Below are 19,436 nucleotides of genomic sequence, written 5' to 3' on the forward strand. Positions count from 1 at the left end.
TGCAGTCAGGGTTGAGACCATGCAGGACTTATTATACTCTCTCCCCCCCCATATTCTGACATCCTTTATAGCTGTACCATACAAAGTACCAAGTTTGAACAGGTACGCCTGCGCACTGCAGACACGCAGAATGTGGTTAACTACGTTTCTTTGCAGGGGGTCCCCCAAAACACAGCTGCACTATTTTTCGCAATCGGCCCCGTCACCCACCTTAAGATAAGTCAATTAGTTGCTATTTCTTTCCTCTCCCATTAGGGAAAACAAAATAGCCATCAAATCGGCTTTGGGGGAAGAAATGCGTCGGGGGCTTGGTGTTGGTTAACCCCAGCTGCCGTTTTTTTTTTTTTTTTAAACTCTCTAGGAAGAACACTGCCAATAAAAAGTGTAAGTATCTTGGAAATCGAGGGGTCCCCAGAGCTACAAATCTCGTAGTTCAGCTCCACCCCCCCGATTCAAGGTGTTTGGTTATATAGCCATATGGAGAATGGGAAGAGAAAGTGCCGATTTTATTACACCAGAATATTTTTTTTTTTTAAACTGTCCAGTCTTTTGTTGGAAGATAAAGAAAAGACCCAGCACAGATTGCAGCATAGTTGTACATTTATTTATATTACATAAAATAATCCCTTTACAAACCTAAAACAGAGCTTTGTAAATCCCCAGTGCCTTGTGACATATTGTCGCCTGTACTTGTGCAGTAAGTCACTGGTAGTTAGGGCTGCACCAGAATCATATTGCCCGGTGTTCTATTCAACGCAGTAGCAGCATAAAGTTTGAACCAGTTCCTTTAATTCAGGGGTGGATGACTCCCGTCCTCAAAGGCAGCCAAGGAATCAGGTTTTTAGGATATCCCTGCCTCTGCACAGGTGGCTGTCGACACCTGTGCTGAAGCAGGGATATTTAAAAAAAAACCTGACTCCTTGGTGGCCCTTGAGGACTGTAGTTGGCCACTAGCAGGTCAACTGGTCAGTGCTGGACATCTCCAGGTTTTGTCAGAGTAGACTGTCATTTTGTCGGTAAAGTACAGAAGACCAGGCCTGCAGGAAACGTATCCGCTTGGTTGAATGTTTCTTGCAGTGATTGATCCTAAAAAGTCTTGACAAAACTCTCCAACATCTTCATATCTTCCCAGATTTGGCAGTGGGTAAGGAAATAAGCCAAGGCACATGCTTTTGTTAACTTGTTTGAGATATCGGGTTAAAACGTACCTTGAAAGCGTGAGCATTTCCCTTCATAATGCCACTTCTATGTTGAACCTGCTCGCACCAGCGTTCCTGCATTATATTATGTAGATATTGTTTTATATACAACACGTAGTGGTGGAATGTTTTTGATGGTTAAACTACATATTTGTTTAGTCCAAAAGTTGACATGCTCCATAAATTGCAACGGAATAACCCTATGCAGATAAATAACCACCGCCCATTGCAGATGCTGTATATTTTAATCCATTGGGCTCTTCCTAGGTTTCTAATCTATAAGCGAATGACTATTACACATCCACTCTATGGCTCCTCCAGTCCACACACAACTTTCATACTGCCATTGAAACCTACATTTATTCAAAGTGAACACAGGATTAGCCCCATAAAGTAAATCTGGGCCTTGTATGCGGGATCGGATATCTGGTCGCGGTCGCTTTGCCGCAACAAAGTCGGCAGCGGGGAACCCTTTGCCGCTCTGCCACTTGACACTCAGCCACAAGCTGTTTTGTCAATAAGGTAAGTTAACTTAAGGGGTTTTAGGAGATAGGGTAAGAGGTTTAGGGTAGCGTTGGTATTAGGATAGGGTAAGAAGTTTAAGGTAGGGGGTAGCGTTGGTATTAGGATAGGGTAAGGTTTAGGGTAGGGGGTAGCGTTGGTTTTAGGATAGGGTAAGAGGGGTAGGGGGTAGCGTTGGTATTAGGGCAAGGGGCTTACCTTGGCAGAGAGATGTCTCGGCAGCAAGGCGAGTGGCAGCAAAAGGGCCACGACCAAATGCCTTAGACCGCAAAAATGTGGTTACAGTTGGGAGCATAAACAAAGGCTGTGCCTCTCTGTGTTTGAACATGGATAAGGCATCTGAACCACGTGTTGCACTAAGATGTATTACTTACTCTGTGCTTATGCACACAGAATGGCAGGAGTTCAGATCCTATCCCTCCTAAGCTGTTCTGCACAGGAAGAAAATACTCAACGTCAAAGGTTAGTATGGGATAAAAACCAGGATACCCTGCACTGTTACTGCTCTGGCTCAGTGGTTGCACAGTTATGAGACCACATCCCATGGCTGCATCTTAAGAAGCAGTGATCCCTGCAATGTAAACAGTAAAAGGCACAATTACATGAGACATGTCATTCACATTTGTTACTGAAATCTTTTTAAAATAGAAATGTCTAATATGGTTCAGCTGTTAAGAAATGCAGAGTTAACACTGATGCCCAACTGTTTTTGTTCTACCCCCTTCTTCCTCCCCACAATACTGTGTACTGCAATGCACTATAACACCATGCAGACTAGGAAGCAATGGTGTGGGAATCTATTTTACAAAGCAATCCTAAGAAAGCCATTTTTACGGGTTTATCCCCATGGAGTCAGAAAAACAAAACCGAGTTGAGAACGAATGGATTTGTTTCTGCAAGTTTAGTCCCCAAACCCCCTCTCTCTCCTCTGTGTGCACCCGCTCTGCTCTTACATGTGGATGCAACCTGTCGTCAGCAGACCTAAAGGGGAACGAGTGTATGGAAAGCACAAGTCCCCCGTCCATTTGCTGGGACTGTCTGAGCATTTTGACCTTCAGGTCAATTTAAAAAAAATGGGCACTCGTGAGCTTTCTAACTATATACTATACCTGTACAGTAGAAACTTAAAAATTTGAGAAGATACCAGGAGGGAAAATAAAAAATCTGCCTAACCACACGCAAACCTGGGCTATAACTGCTGCAGCACAGCGCTTCGTGTTACCTGCACATAGGGTGCAATGAAGTGTTTACTGTACGGGTGTCAGATGGTTCAAATGCCCTTAGAATATCTTGGTGCAATGTCCCATAGCAATTCTCTACGGTGTGAACCAAAACATGGTGGGACCCTACAACGCATCGCTCTGTGCTGGAGTCGGCCGGTCAATCCCAGGTACATTATGAATGCAGGAAACTGTCAAAACCCAACAGCGATAAGCCTGTTACATCAACAAGGTTAAATGGGATTGAAAATCAGAAATAAAAGATTTTTCATGATAAAAACCTTTATATTTCAGGGTCAGACAGCAAACACAAAACATTTGTGATGATCCCGCATTACGGAATCAGAGGCAGCTTCCAAAAAGTCACAACACATCTGGGTAGAACAAGTCCAGACCTCCAACTATATTGCAGTAAATGCATTTGTTTGTAAACCGTTATGTCAGGGTAGATGGGCAGTACAATATGATAAAGGGAACCATCGACCATCGCTGGGTGTGTGTTAAATAATATATATTTTTTAAATGGTGTGGTTGAAACTTTTCCTTTTCTCAACAGAACCACCTGTATTAATAAAAAAAAAATACAGGTCTGGGGGAACCATTAAGTAGGTAAGTGACATGGAGAAGGCAATTTGCAAAACCAAGTGACAACACATGGATTGGACATTTTAAATCAGGGGTGGCCAACAACAGGTCAGGTTTTCAGGATGTCCCTGCTTCAGCACAGGAGGCTCAGTCCGTCACAGCTTTAGCACAGGAGGCTAAGTCTTTGACTGAGCCACCTGTGCTGAAGCAGGGAAATCCCAAAAACCTGACCCGTTGGTGCCCCTTGAGGACTGGAGTCGCCCACTCCTGCAGCAAAGTGTTATTAGGGATTGTAGATTATTATAGGAATACCTCTAGCTGCCAACACCTTAATGCAACCCTGGGAGAAAAGAAGTGGCAAGCGCCTCATCTGAATGTAACGTTCACTGGCTGCTGTAACAGAACGGGGTGGGAGGGGGGCATTTGCGTGGCAGAGATCAAAACTGCTTCAATGTATGCCCCTGACACCAGTTATTCCTCCATGTACATTACTAGAGCATGCCCATTATTACAGCAGGCCCATCATCCTCCTTTCATGCGCCCTCACAGTGACCACATTTAAATGTTGCTCCTGGAGTAAAATAAAAGCCAAAGAATCGTCCAATTTGGCTACCTCGTGTGAAACCCGTTTTTTGACGCGTGATCGTATCGGGGGGGGGGGGGGGGGGGGGGCTGTAAATGAACGTGATCACTTTGCCTGTGGGTGGTTAAGGATCTGGTGCAGGCCCCCTGTGGGGTAGGGCGAGAGGTTGGTTAGGAGAGATGGGGGAGGGGCGGGGGTTGCGCACTTTTCAAGTTTAAATCACAAGTGAAGTCCAGGAGCATTTCACAGCACTTTTGTGGGGGGGGGGGGGTGGGAGAAAGGATCATCTAACCCTCTGATGCTTTGTGCTCTGATACAGCTAAAGTAGGACCAGAGCGACAAAGCACTGCAGCGCAATCCAGCAATGAAGAGGTCTTTACCGTATATCACCTAGCCACGCCCAGTCCTTTATGTATAAATAGTGCTGGATTGTAAAATATAGGGACCCACAAACATGTTCCACGGGAGAAGGTGCTTGGCACTGCAGATAAAGAGGGGCGCTTTCTTTTTCACCCCTCCCCCCCCCCTCACTACTGAAAGGTACTTGCAAGGTTTTGCACCTAGCCAATCCAGTAACAATGGCTAAATCTAAGCTCTACCTAACCCTTTCAGGGACAGAGTGTTTTTCCCCTCTGGCACTAAAAGGGTGCATGTAGCTTTAAAAGCAGCTGGGAACGAGAGGGGAAAAAATAGTCATCCCTCTCCCTGGAAATCACTATACTGCACAATAATACAGCGTATCTCTTTACACTTCCAGGATCACAGCTACACAATTGAGACAACATGCCAGACCAGGGAAAGGTGTCATAAGGCGATTGGATGTGTGTAGTTGTAGTCACAACTTTATACTGCGCAGGAGGGGCACTTTAAATTATGGAAACATATGCACTGCCAGCCGGGCAGTGAAAGTGTTAATCAGATAGTCTGTAGGACTCGGTGGGGTGGGAGATGTTGGTGAAGGAGGAAGAAGAGGTGATGGGAGGCACGTCATCCAGATCAGGACTCTGCTTTCATCCAGGACATTCTACAAGTTACCCGGCCGAATTGGGTTTGGTTGGGCATTACCACTCTTTCTTCTTCTCGTCCATGGAGACCCCACCGGGCCCCAGGGCCACCACCAGGAGTAGCCCCCCAATGACGGACATGGTCTGGAAGAAGTCATACTTGAGAAAGTCATGCATGGGCTTGTAGGCCGGGATGGTCCAGAAGGCGTTGAAGTAGACGTTTATGACAAACAGCCAGATGACCAGTGTGAGGGCAGCAAGCTTGGTCTTGAAGCCGATGGCCACCAGGATGATCAGGGCTGTGCCCACGATGTTCTGCAGGATCTGCAGGACGAGAGAAACCCTCGTGGACATAAGTCACATATGGCAGAGAAAGTGGGACCCAAAAAAAGGGTACATATAGGTCTAGGATGTAGAAAAAAGTATAAAGGCAAGTGCAGTTCTAGGTTCATTCATAGGAGAATGAAGAAGTTGGCACTTAAATGGTCTACGTAGAAAAGGATCAAAAACATTTATTGATGGTAGCGCCACGTCTCCCTGCGCTTGCCGGCCCGTCTCAAGATACACAGGCAACAGTAATCGTGCTACAAATACCAACTTTGCAACACTTTATGTTCCATCTGCATTTGCAGCACTGATGTCTTTGGCGCCTCTTCACTGTATGGTAAACTGAATGGGTATTTGTAGCACAATATCTGTTACCGGTGTATCTTGAGAAGCGCCCGCAGGCGCACCAGAAACGTTGATCTACCATCAGTATAGCTTTTTGATATTTTACTACAGACCAAGACCACTTGAGTGCCAACATCTTTAAATCGCTTGGACTGCCGGTGGGGTCCACTCAACTGCGGGACCACCTTCTGCTGAGCACCAGTGGCAAGTATCACAGTTACGTGAGTGCACCACGCTTCTGAATTACACACACACACACACACACACACACACACACACACACACACACTTTCTCAGAGTTCCATGTAACCCAACGGTGCCTCAAACCGAGATAAGATTCACCAAGGCAAAACAAACTAAGTGATTTCAGAGAATTGTTGATAAAACGTTGTTCTCTAAAAACAAAAATAATATAAACACAGTCAGGTAGACACGGAAAGCGCGGGACTTACAAAGAAGAAGCTGGCGTCGAAATGTAGCAGCGTCATGAACATGAGGACGAGCAGCACGCGGCCGCCCAGCTGCATGTACTGTTTCGGGGAACTCTCCCCCATGGTGGGGACTCCGGCAAACATGCTTTTACCTTCGGACCGAGACTCGGCCAGGAGCAGCAGGAGCCCACCCCCCAGGGCCAGGTTCCTAGAAAAGTAAAAACACAATGCTGGTTTTTAAAGCCCCTGAACTGAGATCCGTCTAATAATCATGCTGCCTTGTGTACTGCAGAAATTGGAACGGCTGTGAGTACCTAGAACACGGGAGTACCTAGAACACGGGAGCTTCCAAGCGATGTAGCTATAAACATGTTTAACACCTTCAATGCCGAGAAGGTCACAGGACCGGAGTATTATTGGTAAATCGCCCCTGGCTGAGGGTGGTGGAATGCAATGCATGCTTATCACAGAGACGCCCAGAGAGACGCTGAACTCTGCCATCTTACAGGTACCATCTTCCTCACTGGGGTACCAATAAAAGGGGCAATCCCTCCTAGGGCCAAAGTGAACCAATTCCAGTGACATGCGTAAGGGTCTTGTCTGGGTAATTAATACTTTTGTTACCCAAATCTAATGTAGAACTTCTTTTTAGTTATTTTTTAAAAGCAAGACTTGGGAGACGTTTGATTTTTCTCTGGCTGCTCCCTTTTCAGTGATGTAACAGTAATAGTGACATCACACAATGTTACCAGCAAGTGCTTCCGCAGCCAGTGTCGTCTCCCCCCCTCCCCTCCCCACATCTTTATTTGTTATCTGATAAGGACAGGGGGGGGGGGGGGAGATAAGGGAAAAGAAAACACTTGATTGACAAACACTTCCCCACTCAGAAGCACCCATATAAATTCTACAGTAATCTTCTAAACAAAAGAAAACCCCCAAACCTTTGCCATTAGCACTGCTAGGATGTGTTTAGGGATCCAGTTAAAAGTATATTTTCTGCTCCACAATGTGGGATTGCACCCCTTAAAGAAAACCCAAATGATCTTGTCAGCCCCCGCCACGTTTTCTCGTGTAACAGAACACGTTTATAAGTTTCCGCACACGATAGGCGAATTAAGAAACACTGTGCTTTAAAAAAAAATAAAATGGTTTATTTATCACGTTCACATCATTCTGGATTATTCTCAGCAACGTGTTGCTGTCAATTTAGCCAGCAAATTGTTGAAGCCATCATCACAGCCCCCATAACAACAGAGGCCATTCAAAAAGTTACCCGCTGAACCCTTTGCATTGGTTAGTAATGCGCGGCCAGTTCCCTTAACTTATCACCAAAAGCCATTTCAACCTACCTCATTAAAAATTTCAGGTCCCACAGGATGCTGTATGCAACAGTCTGGCAGGAGAGAAAAGAGACGCATTATTACACCCGTCTCCTGATCTTTCAGCGCTAAGGAACCACGTAGATCAGGGGGTGCCAAGTCCAGTCCCCCAGGGCCACCAACAGGTCTTCAGGATATCCCTGCTTCAGCACAGGTGGCTCAGTCAATGACAGCTACCAATTCACGGAGCCACCTGTGCTGAAGCAGGGATATCCTGAAAACCTGACCTGTTGGCGGGTCTTCCAAGACTGGGAGTTGGTACCCCGGATGTAGATCATGTGTGCGCTACCCGAATCACCCCAATTACACACAGTATACGCCTCCAATACCAAGGGGAACCTGCAGCAATGTTTCCAAGAATGTTCCAGCTCCGGTGGGAGTAACTGCAGGGCTTGGGTAATCTCTATACACCCCAATAATCAGAGCTAAAAGAAAAAAGGGGCCGGGCCTAGCATTCCTCCTCAGCAGGGAGAGCACAGGGGTGCACCAGTGGTGAAACATTGGGTTTAAAACCCAGTTACCATGTGTATTTTAACCTGTGAAAAGAACAGTTTATTGAACTTGTTCTCCCTATCCAAGGACAATCGTCCATCCTTTTGTCTGGTTAGAGCTGCACAAAAAGACATGCTGGCAGTGGGGCAGAGGTTCGTGTCCTAAATCCCCTAAAAAAACAGAATAATATTTGCCATTGCAGTACATGGTTGTCATACAGCAAGCCTCCCACAGCTCTTGGAACGGTTTTGAACACGCGAGTCTTCTCCTAGGATTTGGTGCCCTCTACAGTTCAATGTAATGTATTGCCCCCACTCACAGGTCTGATGTAGGAAGGATCCCATCATTTGCCAATCAATCAATTACAAATGTGATTTCTTCTGTCCTTTGCTACAAAGTGTTGTGGGGGGGGGGGGGGGGTCATAAAACTGGCATTTCTGGGCTCAGATCTGATCTTGGATAAGCTCGTTTCGTATTTATATTGAATGAAAAGGGGCTGCCTACTCTGCAGTGACAAATCACAGGTGAAAGCGCAAAGCTGAATTGCGAACAGGGCCTTGCAGATTAGATGTCCCAGTCACAAACAGCTAGCCCCTTCCGTGCTGAAGCGTCATTACAGAGCGAGCCTCTACCACTGAGGGATTCATGGAATCCGGAACGCCAGCAAGAAATCCCGAAAGCAGACGGACACGGACTCACCTGCATTGCTATAATACCAAACAACCCAAAGCAGGCATACTGCACAAAGTTTCTGCTGAGCACCAGTATACAGCCTCCTGAAACAAAAAAAGCAGCGTGTAAATGGCGTGTCGGAATTTTACGGCGTTATGAAAGAACTGATCTCGTCTTCGGCACCGTACATTCCCACGCGTGTCTAACAACGTTTCAACAGAAATCTATTTCTGCCCCGAATACAGATCCGTGGGTCATTACCGAGGCGCCGGACTCTGAATGCAGTAGTGTATTGGGACAGAAGGTTGGTACAACGTTAAAGTACTTTTCAGATAATGGCACCCCTGCTAAAAATTAACCTTACAATGTGTAGAAGGTATAGACATTTGCTATGAATGTGTAAAGACTGAGGGTTAAAGCAGCAAAGACGCCACTGTGGACCCTTTACAGGTCTGTCCAGCAACCAAGAACTTAACCAAGAACCCAAGTAAGTGCCACTTCCGCTTTTACGCCTTCAATACATTGCCGCGCCTCTCGCCGACTCCCCGGATTCACATTAATTGGGTCAGTGACGCAGAACGGACACGAGATGTACGGTGGGACCGATGGAGAACCCGAACCACGTCTCACCCAGTTGTCCCAACAGGTTGATGAGCACGAAGATGGTCGCCAGCAGGTAGCCGCAGTTCCACGTGGCCTCGATGTAATCGCGCTGCTCGCTCCATTGGAACCACATGCGGATTCCGTCTTCCAGGAAGGTGCTGATGAGGCAGAGGCGAGCTACGTGCGGGAGGTACTGCTTTGTGACCCGGAGGAACTGGGGAGAGAAGAAAGCAGGATGTGTGACCCTTATATACAGGGAGGATGAACCGCAGAGCCTGTGACTGCACCCCAATGCATTTCTAAGTGAAAAGGGCAAGTTTGAGGGGCAGAGCCTGTGTATGCAGAAAATCTATGACGGCTGCTTTATACAGCGCCTCCAAAAGAAATGGACATCGCAAAAATCATATTAAACGTGCAGGAAACAAAAGGTTTCCACACAGGCACCAAGGGGTTAACCCTCCATTGCCGCAATAAAGAGTAGCGGTGAGTATCATTTTACACGTTTAACCACTTACGGGAAAACCAACAACGAACTGCAGCATGACAATAATTACAGCTTATGATGCCCAACAATAATTCCCCTTCTAAAAGGCGAAACCAGGGAGAATTTCCCGCAGATGTGCCATTTCTGGGCTTTTCTCCTCTCCTAGAAGCAGCAGTTTGAAGCCAATTTGAATAGGAATTAACGTGCAGTGTTTGTTATTGTGAAGGCCGGTGGTTATAGTCACCATGAAGCATTCATTGAAATGATGCAAACGAGATTAAAAGGGGTGGTAAGACACTGGCTGTGGACGGAAACTGCTCCAATAGTTCTTTATCAATGTTAACGGATTAACGCGTAGGGCTGTCAGCACAGGTCATGCACAGTTGTGTTAGGGCTGAAAGTTATGCAATCACAGCACTGATATTAGAAGACACTATCGCAGGCACCAAGCTTAATCATCCAGTGCAATCCACACAAAAAACACACACGTCTGACCTTTAACACAAAGGCTGGTTAAATACCAAACAGAGCAGTGTTTGCTATGAAATCGCAGCTCAGTAGGATCAGGCAGGAGTTTTCCTTCTAGCCGAGAGATCTGTCCTATGCCAGGGGCCCATAGATTAATGTTCCGCAAGGAACGACAGGCCGTTGGGAAACGGTGAGACCCACCCTGGCTGGGTGCCTTGCAAAAGGGTCCTGGGCGGATTGAAGAGCCCAGTCCCAGAATTATCAAGGCTCTTCTGCAATTTCATAAGCCTTTTCAAAAGTGGCATGCAACACGATCAATTCATTGTTTACCAACCTCACCTTCGTCCTAATCCAACATGAATGTATTTTGTATAAAATGGCAGAACACACAATGGTTGGATACAAAAAGTAGTAGAAAAAAACCGAGGCAGCCATATTAAATGTGACCCCTAAAAAAATGACCACTGCTTTTTTTGTTGTTGAGAGCTTCAGCAATTAGGGCACAGCGATGCAACGTCTAAAGTTACAATACGGAGTTTGCATAGAAGCATAAAAGTTGCTATTGTTTCAAAGATGTAGTCATTAATGGGTTAAAAAAAAAAAAAGGGGGGGGGGAGGTGGAATTATTCCTAATAACCGCTCATGCCTCTTCTAGTCCCCCCGCAGCAGTATAAATGAAAGGGGGGGCGGACAAAACGTGCAACGAATCAGACTCCATCACCCCTTAGAACAGGGGGTGCTCAACTCCAGTCCTCAAGCCCCCAGCCGCAACAGGCCAGGTTTTCAGAATATCCCAGCTTCAGCACAGGTGACTCAATCGAAGACAGGGCCTCTGATTCAGTCCCTGCTTCAGCACAGGTGGCTCAATGAGCTGAAGCAGGGATATCCTGAAAACCTGACCCGTTTGGGGGTAGGGGGAGTCACTCGAGGACTGGAGTTAAGCACTCCTACCCATGATGCTCCATGCTCCTCCTCACTGCAGCTTCTAGCCGAACAATAAAATAAACTCTCCCAAAAGACTGAAAGTGTCCTGGCACGGGAGGGATTAGAAGCCAAGTAACAATAGTTCCACTTCTCTCTGTTCAGCCCTCCTCAGCCAGTACAAAGGAACGGGACATACCAAAGCAGTCCCCTACACAGGGCGGGAAGGAAAGGCCAATCATAGCAACAGAAAAAAAATTTTTATTTGTGCAGGGCGCGCGAGCTCTGGGGACGGCCGCTGCAGCGCAAGTGCCGCACACGGGGCTCATAGCTTAGCAAGCAGGGGGGTATAGCTGGCTGCTGAATACCAAAAAGGCAGGGGGGTGGGGGGGGATGGAGAGGGCATAATTTAGACACAATTGCCTAGGACCCCAGGCAAGCCCACACCTGCTTTCCTCCACTGGCCAAACTAATGTATTGTGGCATTTGGGGTACTTTTAGGCAAATGGGCTTCTTTGCCCGGGAAATGGGAAGGCCGCGGGCACGCTGTGCCAAGACGTACCAGAAAAATAACAAAACCTGTGGAGGGGAGAACTTGCCACCTTGGCCGGAGGCGGGGAGGAGATCACAGCCCCTTGTAAAGGCTGACGGAGCCCGAAACATTGAAAGTTGTGTTCTTCCCTCAAAAGAGCGGGGGCGTAATATCCTATTCATGTGTAGGGACACAACAGGGGAGAATCCAACGCAGCGTACGTAGAAAAGATACATTAGTACTCGCGTGGCATCAGCGGAAGGCAGGAAACAGCTGGCTATTACAAACAGCATATGTCCTAATTAAGGGTTTGGGACTATTGTTTAATGGGGAAATAGGACGACGACATTCGGGGAATTAAGAACATGATGATTCAATCATTGTCAAATGAGAAGGGAATTCCCCCAATTTGATGTTAGAGTAAAACATTACTAACAAGCCACAACGGTCTTCAAAATGTAATACAATGTGTATCAACTGGTCGTGTGTGGACACAGTGAGAAGGACATGTGGGTTGTCAGCAGGGTGTGTAATAGCATCACTGGCTATCATATCGCTTCAAGGCCCCGTGCGGGTCACGGCCATTGCTATTTTCATCTGAAACCTTATGAGCCTGAACGCCGATGTGCGGCTGAGCTGTACCAGAGAACACACAGCGAGGACACACGCAAACTTGGCATGCAGCAGGCGTGTGTGCCAGAGCCTCAGGTCTGCGCACGTTAAAACCTCAAGACATTACATATCCAGAGCGAGGAGGGGACGAAAAGCAGAACTAACCGAGGCGACCTGGAAGAGAAGGGGGAAGAGGATTAGAACCGATTCAGGTTTCGCAAGCGCGGTGCGGGGAGGGCCGCCCTTAAATAGAGGGCAAACTGATGTAGGCCTATAAGGGGAGGTGGAGGGGGGGGGGGGGGGAGGCCGTGTGTGTTCAACATCCATGACGGGCAATCGTTGCACGTGCACCAGCGCAGGGGGGATGTGGAGAGGGTATGGAGGGGGAATCACAGCTCTTCAAACTATACGCTGCTGGCCCTTGTTGCAGCGAACGCGGGAACTGGGTGGCAGCACCTACTAGGATGACTTGAGACGGTGGCAGGTACCGGTTTGACGCTTTAATTAATGTCCATTTTCCTTTTACTACTACTGATAACTACTACTGATAGGCCAAACAGTCCTTATCAATAAAGGCTCAGGACTTATCTAAAGGTGTATTTATTATTAAAAATGGTGGATGTTTTTTTGCGGCCCCAACCTGGACCCCAGCCCAACCTTTCTTACCGATCAGCCACACAGACTGCTTTATCTATGTCCTTGTGTGCACCCGTGGCAGTCATGCCAATCACATGGATGCTCCTTTATCTATCAAACCCAGTCCTTAACAGGCCAGGTATTAAGGATATCCTGAAACCTGGCCTGTTGAGGACAGAGTGTAGCCACCCCTGGCCTATAAGAACCGACGGACAGAGGTGGAGAATGTTATTCTGGGGTTCCCAGGCGGCACCGTCCCGGGGTTCCCAGGCGGCACCGTCCCGGGGTTCCCAGGCGGCACCGTCCCGGGGTTCCCAGGCGGCACCGTCCCGGGGTTCCCAGGCGGCACCGTCCCGGGGTTGGGATAAAGCAGTCTTCCCTTTACACATTAACACTGAGACATTAGAGGCTGCGAGTCACTGCGTTTCCTGGATACCTGCAGCTCCCAACATCTGCTCAGCATAAAACAGAGATAAAGAATAGGATATTCAGCGTTGTATTGGTTAACCCCCTCACAGCCACATCAAACTGCAATGGCACACACCGCAGGCTCTGCACCAAGGGCAACAACAGGCCGGGTTTTTAAACAGGTCTCCAACACAATGAACCTAGCTACAAGGATCACTGAGTCGGATTAGATGTCACATTACCTAGAGTTGGTGACCCCTATTTCTCACCCCATAACCCTCCCCCATCTCCTTTCCAAACACCCTCTTGTCCTGTGATAACCAAACAGCTGTATGGCCCTATCCGTTACCGGGAGGAAGGGGAAGAAAGAATTGTGTAGCTTAAATGTGTAAAATACTGAAAGGAAAAAAAGGAAGGAAGAGACACCCTTTTATTGTTCTAGGTTTAAGTGTGTGTGTTACAGTACGTGGTACAGAGCTACACGTCTTTACACTCATTTTGTTTCTGCCCCCCCCCCCCCCTCCCACCCGCACACTGATTCCCATTGGGAGTACAGTGCTATATGAAATAAAGTTATTATTTCCAAATATATACACATCAGAATCAGGTCTTTTAATGAAACATATAATAAGCAATTCCTTACATAAGCTGCCAAGCCATTACTTCTAAAAAAATTAAATTGCACCAAAAATAACTGCCCAAAAATGCATCCCGATCTCTCTGGAGTGCTACAGAAGAGACAGATTAGACATGCTTTTTTTTTTTATCCGGATGTCTCGACACAGCGACAGGGAGAAGTCACCGCTAGAAACCCAAGACTTGCAGCCACATCAAATTCAGCAATACAAAGACTCCTCATTCAAAGAGACAGGAAAACCTGTGCGTTATGGGACACGCCAGCCTGCTAATCCTGTTGACATTAAATTTTAAATAAATGCACAAATATTTACATACAGTCACAAGATCTGCCGCAGAGGGGCGCTTTATTTTAACCCGCTCTCTGCTGGAGGGATCAGAAACCCCCATGATGATTAAAATCTAGTGGATACTAACATTTCCCTGAATAAGTGCTATTTAGGGTCTTCAAAAAACAGTTACCATTCTGCTACCAGACCAATAATGTCTCTCTCCCCTAATCTTTACTCGGACGCATGTATCCCTGTATTGTAGTAAAGGCAGGGCCCAAGGTGTCAGGCTACTGAAATAAATGCAAAAAACAACATGCTTGTTATTGTCTGCAGTTCTCTTGGGGGCTGCAAAGGTGTTCTGAACACACCGACTGTCCTTTGATATTATAGGAACAGACGGGTCAATGACATCCCGTAAAAAAAAATCATTCAGAGATAATGAATGAGGATTAAGGAAAGTTCGACTAGACGTAGAATTACACAAAGCTATTCTCAAGTCCATAGACAGCACAGGCATTTTTCATAGGCTAGAGATACAGGTGGTTAAGGTGGTTGAAACCAATACATATGACAGGTACAGACAAGCAAGGTTTAAGGTCTCACCCCAAAAATATGCTGCTGAACTTGGTGCTAACAATTCTGCTAAATCTCTATAGACATCTCTTAAAAACCAGAGTAATGAATCGCAGGCCCCTCGGATCCCAAAAGGAATTGAAAAAGCCGAGTTCTTAGCACAGATAGTACACAGAGCTAACAATCTACGTACGCCTAAATATATCTTGTATAATGAAGCATAATAAAAAGGACTTTTTCCATTCGTTTATTCACGCCTTGCGATTTTAACATGGTCTGCGATAACAGTTGAGTTTTAAAAGTGATTATTGTCCAGTGAGAGCCATTAACCCAGAGGTGGATGAGCTATTAGGCAAGCAGATGTCTTCTAGGAAGGGATGATTAGTTCCCTGTTTACGCCACCTCATCTTTACAGAAGGGAAGAGGCGGCAGCTTTGCCATAGGAAGGTGATTTATGTGACGTTCAAAGCCAAAATAAATGCTATATTATATACGATCATTTGTGTACCCTGGAATATCAGACAGTCCACCTGCGTTTACAGACTAAGACATCGCTTGGGTTACTATTTTCTTTCTTTTTACAGACCTCGGGTTCCAAAACCCTGTTGGTGTATGGGTTCCAGGCTGTGTATGTGCGACCCACTATAGGTGTGTGGGACCACTGTGTTGTAGACCAGTGTTTGTATGTAGTATTGGAGTGTAGATTCTTGGTTCTAGAGTCTGTAGGATCTGGACATGGGGAGCTGGCCCCTGTGAGAGTCTGTGGGGGTCACTGTGAATGTACGGTCCCGGTGTACATGTGTCAGTCTGATCTGGCGACGGGGAGGGGTCCCGGTGTACGTGTCAGTCTGATCCGGTGATGGGGAGGGGCCCCGGTGTACGTGTGTCAGTCTAATCCGGTGACGGGTCCCCGGTGTACGTGTGTCAGTCTAATCCGGTGACGGGGAGGGGTCCCCGGTGTACGTGTGTCAGTCTGATCCGGTGATGGGGAGGGGTCCCCGGTGTACGTGTGTCAGTTTGATCCAGTGATGGGGAGGGGTCCCCGGTGTACGTGTGTCAGCCTGATCCAGTGATGGGGAGGGGTCCCCGGTGTACGTGTGTCAGTCTGATCCAGTGATGGGGAGGGGTCCCCGGTGTACATGTGTCAGCCTGATCCAGTGATGGGGAGGGGTCCCCGGTGTACGTGTGTCATTCTGATCCAGTAATGGGGAGGGGTCCCCGGTGTACATGTGTCAGTCTGATCCAGTAATGGGGAGGGGTCCTCGGTGTAGTTGTGTCATTCTGATCCAGTAATGGGGAGGGGTCCCCGGTGTACATGTGTCATTCTGATCCAGTAATGGGAAGGGGTCCCCGGTGTACATGTGTCAGTCTGATCCAGTAATGGGAAGGGGTCCCCGGTGTACATGTGTCAGTCTGATCCAGTAATGGGAAGGGGTCCCCGGTGTACATGTGTCAGTCTGATCCAGTAATGGGAAGGGGTCCCCGGTTCGTACATGTGTCAGTCTGATCCAGTAATGGGAAGGGGTCCCCGGTGTACATGTGTCAGTCTGATCCAGTAATGGGAAGGGGTCCCTGGTGTACGTGTGTCAGTCTGATCCAGTAATGGGAAGGGGTCCCTGGTGTACGTGTGTCAGTCTGATCCAGTAATGGGAAGGGGTCCCTGGTGTACGTGTGTCAGTCTGATCCAGTAATGGGAAGGGGTCCCCGATGTACATGTGTCAGTCTGATCCAGTAATGGGAAGGGGTCCCCGGTGTACATGTGTCAGTCTGATCCAGTGATGAGAAATGGGGAGTCCCAGTGATGGGTGGTCCCAGCGATGGGGCAGGGGATCCCAGTGATGGGGAGGCCCCGGTGATGAGGGGGGGCCCCACTGTGATGAGAGGGGGTGGGGATCCCGGTGATGAGGAAGATGCAGGAAAGGGGGGGTCCCGGTGATGAACGGGGGGGGGGAGGCCGGTGATGAGGGACGGGGGGGGGGGGCGAGGGGGGTTCCGGCGATGAGAGAGGGGGGTGGGAGGCCCCGGTGATGAGGGAGAGGGGGTCCCGGTGATAAGGGACGGGGGGGGGGGGGGCGGTGATGAGGGAGCCCAGGTGATGGAGAGGGGGTCCCCCTCGGTGATGAGGGAGAGGGGGTCCCGGTGATAAGGGGGAGGGTCCCAGTGATGTGAGGGTCCCGTTGATGAGGGGGGGTTCCGGTGATGTGTGACGAGGGGGGGGGGCGGTGATGAGGGAGAGGGGGTCCCGGTGATAAGGGGGAGGGTCCCAGTGATGTGAGGGTCCCGTTGATGAGGGGGGGTTCCGGTGATGTGTGACGAGGGGGGGGGGGCGGTGATGAGGGAGAGGGGGTCCCGGTGATAAGGGCCGGGGGGGGGGCGGTGATGAGGGAGAGGGGGTGTCCCCCGGTGATGAGGGACAGGGGGAGGGTCCCAGTGATGTGAGGGTCCCGGTGATGAGGGGGGGGGGGGGTTCCGGTGATGAGAGAGGGGGGTGGGAGGCCCCGGTGATGAGGGAGAGGTTGTCTCGGTGATAAGGGACGGGGGGGGGCGGTGATGAGGGAGCCCAGGTGATGATGGTATGGGGGTCCCCCCCGGTGATGAGGGAGATGGGGTCCCGTTGATGAGGGGGGGGGGGTTCCGGTGATGTGTGACGAGGGCGGCTTCGGCCTCTCACCTGATCTGCGAAGTCCTCGGCGGTGCCCATCATGTCGTTATTGGCCATGGTGCGGGGTGTGAGTGTGTCCGCCGGCTCTCCCCTCCTGTCTCGGGCTGTGTGCGCCGGCCCCTCCCCCGGAGACTGAGCACTGCGAGGCCTGCCACGTAGGCCAACTCTTAAAGGGCCAGAGCTCAGAGAGGAGGGAACACAGGCGCACAGGGAGGAGGGGACAGAGGGGAGGGGATAGAGGAGAGAGGGGAGGGGATAGAGGAGAGAGGGGAGGGGATAGAGGAGGGAGGAGGGGACAGGGAGGAGGGGACAGAGGAGGGAAGGGAAAAGGGGGACAGAAGGGGGACAAAAGGGGACAGAAGGGGGACAGAAGGGGGGGAGGGGGACAGAAGGGGGACAGAAGGGGGACAGAAGGGGGGGAGGGGGACAGAAGGGGGGGAAGGGGGAGGGGGGAGGGGACAGAAGGGGGGGAAGGGGGAGGGGGACAGAAGGGGGGGAGGGGGACAGAAGGGGGGAGGGGGGAGGGGGACAGAAGGGGGGAGGGGGGAGGGGGACAGAAGGGGGGGAGGGGGGAGGGGACAGAAGGGGGGGAGGGGGGAGGGGGACAGAAGGGGGGGAGGGGGGAGGGGGACAGAAGGGGGGGAGGGGGAGGGGGACAGAAGGGGGGGGAGGGGGGAGGGGGACAGAAGGGGGGGGAGGGGGGAGGGGGACAGAAGGGGGGGAGGGGGGAGGGGGACAGAAGGGGGGGAGGGGGGAGGGGGACAGAAGGGGGGGAGGGGGACAGAAGGGGGGAGGGGGGGAGGGGGACAGAAGGGGGGGAGGGGGACAGAAGGGGGGAGGGGGGGGAGGGGGACAGAAGGGGGGGAGGGGGGGGGAGGGGACAGAAGGGGGGGAGGGGGGGAGGGGGGGAGGGGGACAGAAGGGGGTGAGGGGGGGAGGGGGACAGAAGGGGGGAGGGGGGGGAGGGGGACAGAAGGGGGGGAGGGGGGGGAGGGGGACAGAAGGGGGGGAGGGGGGAGGGGGGGAGGGGGACAGAAGGGGGGGAGGGGGACAGAAGGGGGGAGGGGGGAGGGGGAAAGAAGGGGGGGAGGGGGGAGGGGGAAAGAAGGGGGGGAGGGGGAAAGAAGGGGGGGAGGGGGGAGGGGGAAAGAAGGGGGGGAGGGGGGGAGGGGGAAAGAAGGGGGGAGGGGGGAGGGGGGGAGGGGAAAGAAGGGGGAGGGGGGAGGGGGGGGAGGGGGGGAGGGGGGAGGGGAAAGAAGGGGGGGAGGGGGAAAGAAGGGGGGGAGGGGGGATTTGGAAAGAAGGGGGGGAGGGGGAAAGAAGGGGGGAGGGGGAAAGAAGGGGGGAGGGGGGAGGGGGAAAGAGGAGAAGGGGGAGGAGGAGAAGGGGGAGAAGGGGGGAGGGGGAGAAGAAGGGGGGGAGAAGGGGGAGGAGAAGAAGGGGAGGAGAAGGGGAAGGAGAAGGGGGGAGGGGGAGAAGGGAGGAGAAGAAGGGGGGAGGAGGAGAAGAAGGGGGGGAGGAGGAGAAGGGGGGAGGAGGAGAAGGGGGGAGGAGAAGAAGGGGGGGAGGAGAAAAAGGGGGGGAGGAGAAGGTGGGGAGGGGGAGGAGAGGTGGGGAGGGGGAGAAGGGGGGAGGGGGAGGAGAAGGGGGGAGGAGAAGGGGGAGGGGGAGGGGGGGGATGAGGGGGGGGAGGGGGGGAGGAAGGGGGAGGAGGGGGGGGAGGAGGAGAAGGGGGGAGAAGGGGGGAGAAGGGGGGAGAAGGGGGAGAGGAGGAGAAGAAGGGGAGGAGGAGAAGAAGGGGGAGGAGAAGGGGAAGGGGAGGAGAAGGGGGGAGGGGGAGAAGAAGGGGAGGGAGGAGAAGAAGGGAGGA

At 50.5% G+C, this 19,436-nt stretch overlaps 1 protein-coding gene across 1 annotated transcript; it reads right to left on the reverse strand.

Annotated features, from left to right (window-relative positions):
- Positions 1 to 582: 582 nt before the first annotated feature.
- On the reverse strand, positions 583 to 17,770 carry SURF4 (surfeit 4). The gene is made up of 6 exons (XM_075578811.1): positions 17,576 to 17,770; positions 9,390 to 9,576; positions 8,787 to 8,863; positions 7,566 to 7,609; positions 6,238 to 6,424; positions 583 to 5,437 (listed from the first exon to the last, which is right to left on the reverse strand). The coding sequence occupies exons 1-6, from the start codon at positions 17,621 to 17,623 to the stop codon at positions 5,171 to 5,173; spliced, it is 810 nt and encodes a 269-aa protein (XP_075434926.1). The 5' UTR covers positions 17,624 to 17,770; the 3' UTR covers positions 583 to 5,170.
- Between the last annotated feature and the right edge of the window lie 1,666 nt (positions 17,771 to 19,436).

This window comes from Ascaphus truei, chromosome 21 (assembly GCF_040206685.1).
Source record: "Ascaphus truei isolate aAscTru1 chromosome 21, aAscTru1.hap1, whole genome shotgun sequence".
Taxonomy (NCBI): Eukaryota; Metazoa; Chordata; class Amphibia; order Anura; family Ascaphidae; genus Ascaphus; species Ascaphus truei.

Coding starts and splice junctions, on each gene's coding strand:
- SURF4 (XM_075578811.1), bottom strand. CDS start 17,623: ATGGCCAATAACGACATGATGGGCACCGCCGAGGACTTCGCAGATCAG. Junction 8,864..9,389: donor CAACCTGTTGGGACAACTGG/GTGAGACGTGGT, acceptor TTTTTGTTTCAG/GAGGCTGTATACTGGTGCTC. Junction 5,438..6,237: donor TCGACGCCAGCTTCTTCTTT/GTAAGTCCCGCG, acceptor CTCGTCCTGCAG/ATCCTGCAGAACATCGTGGG.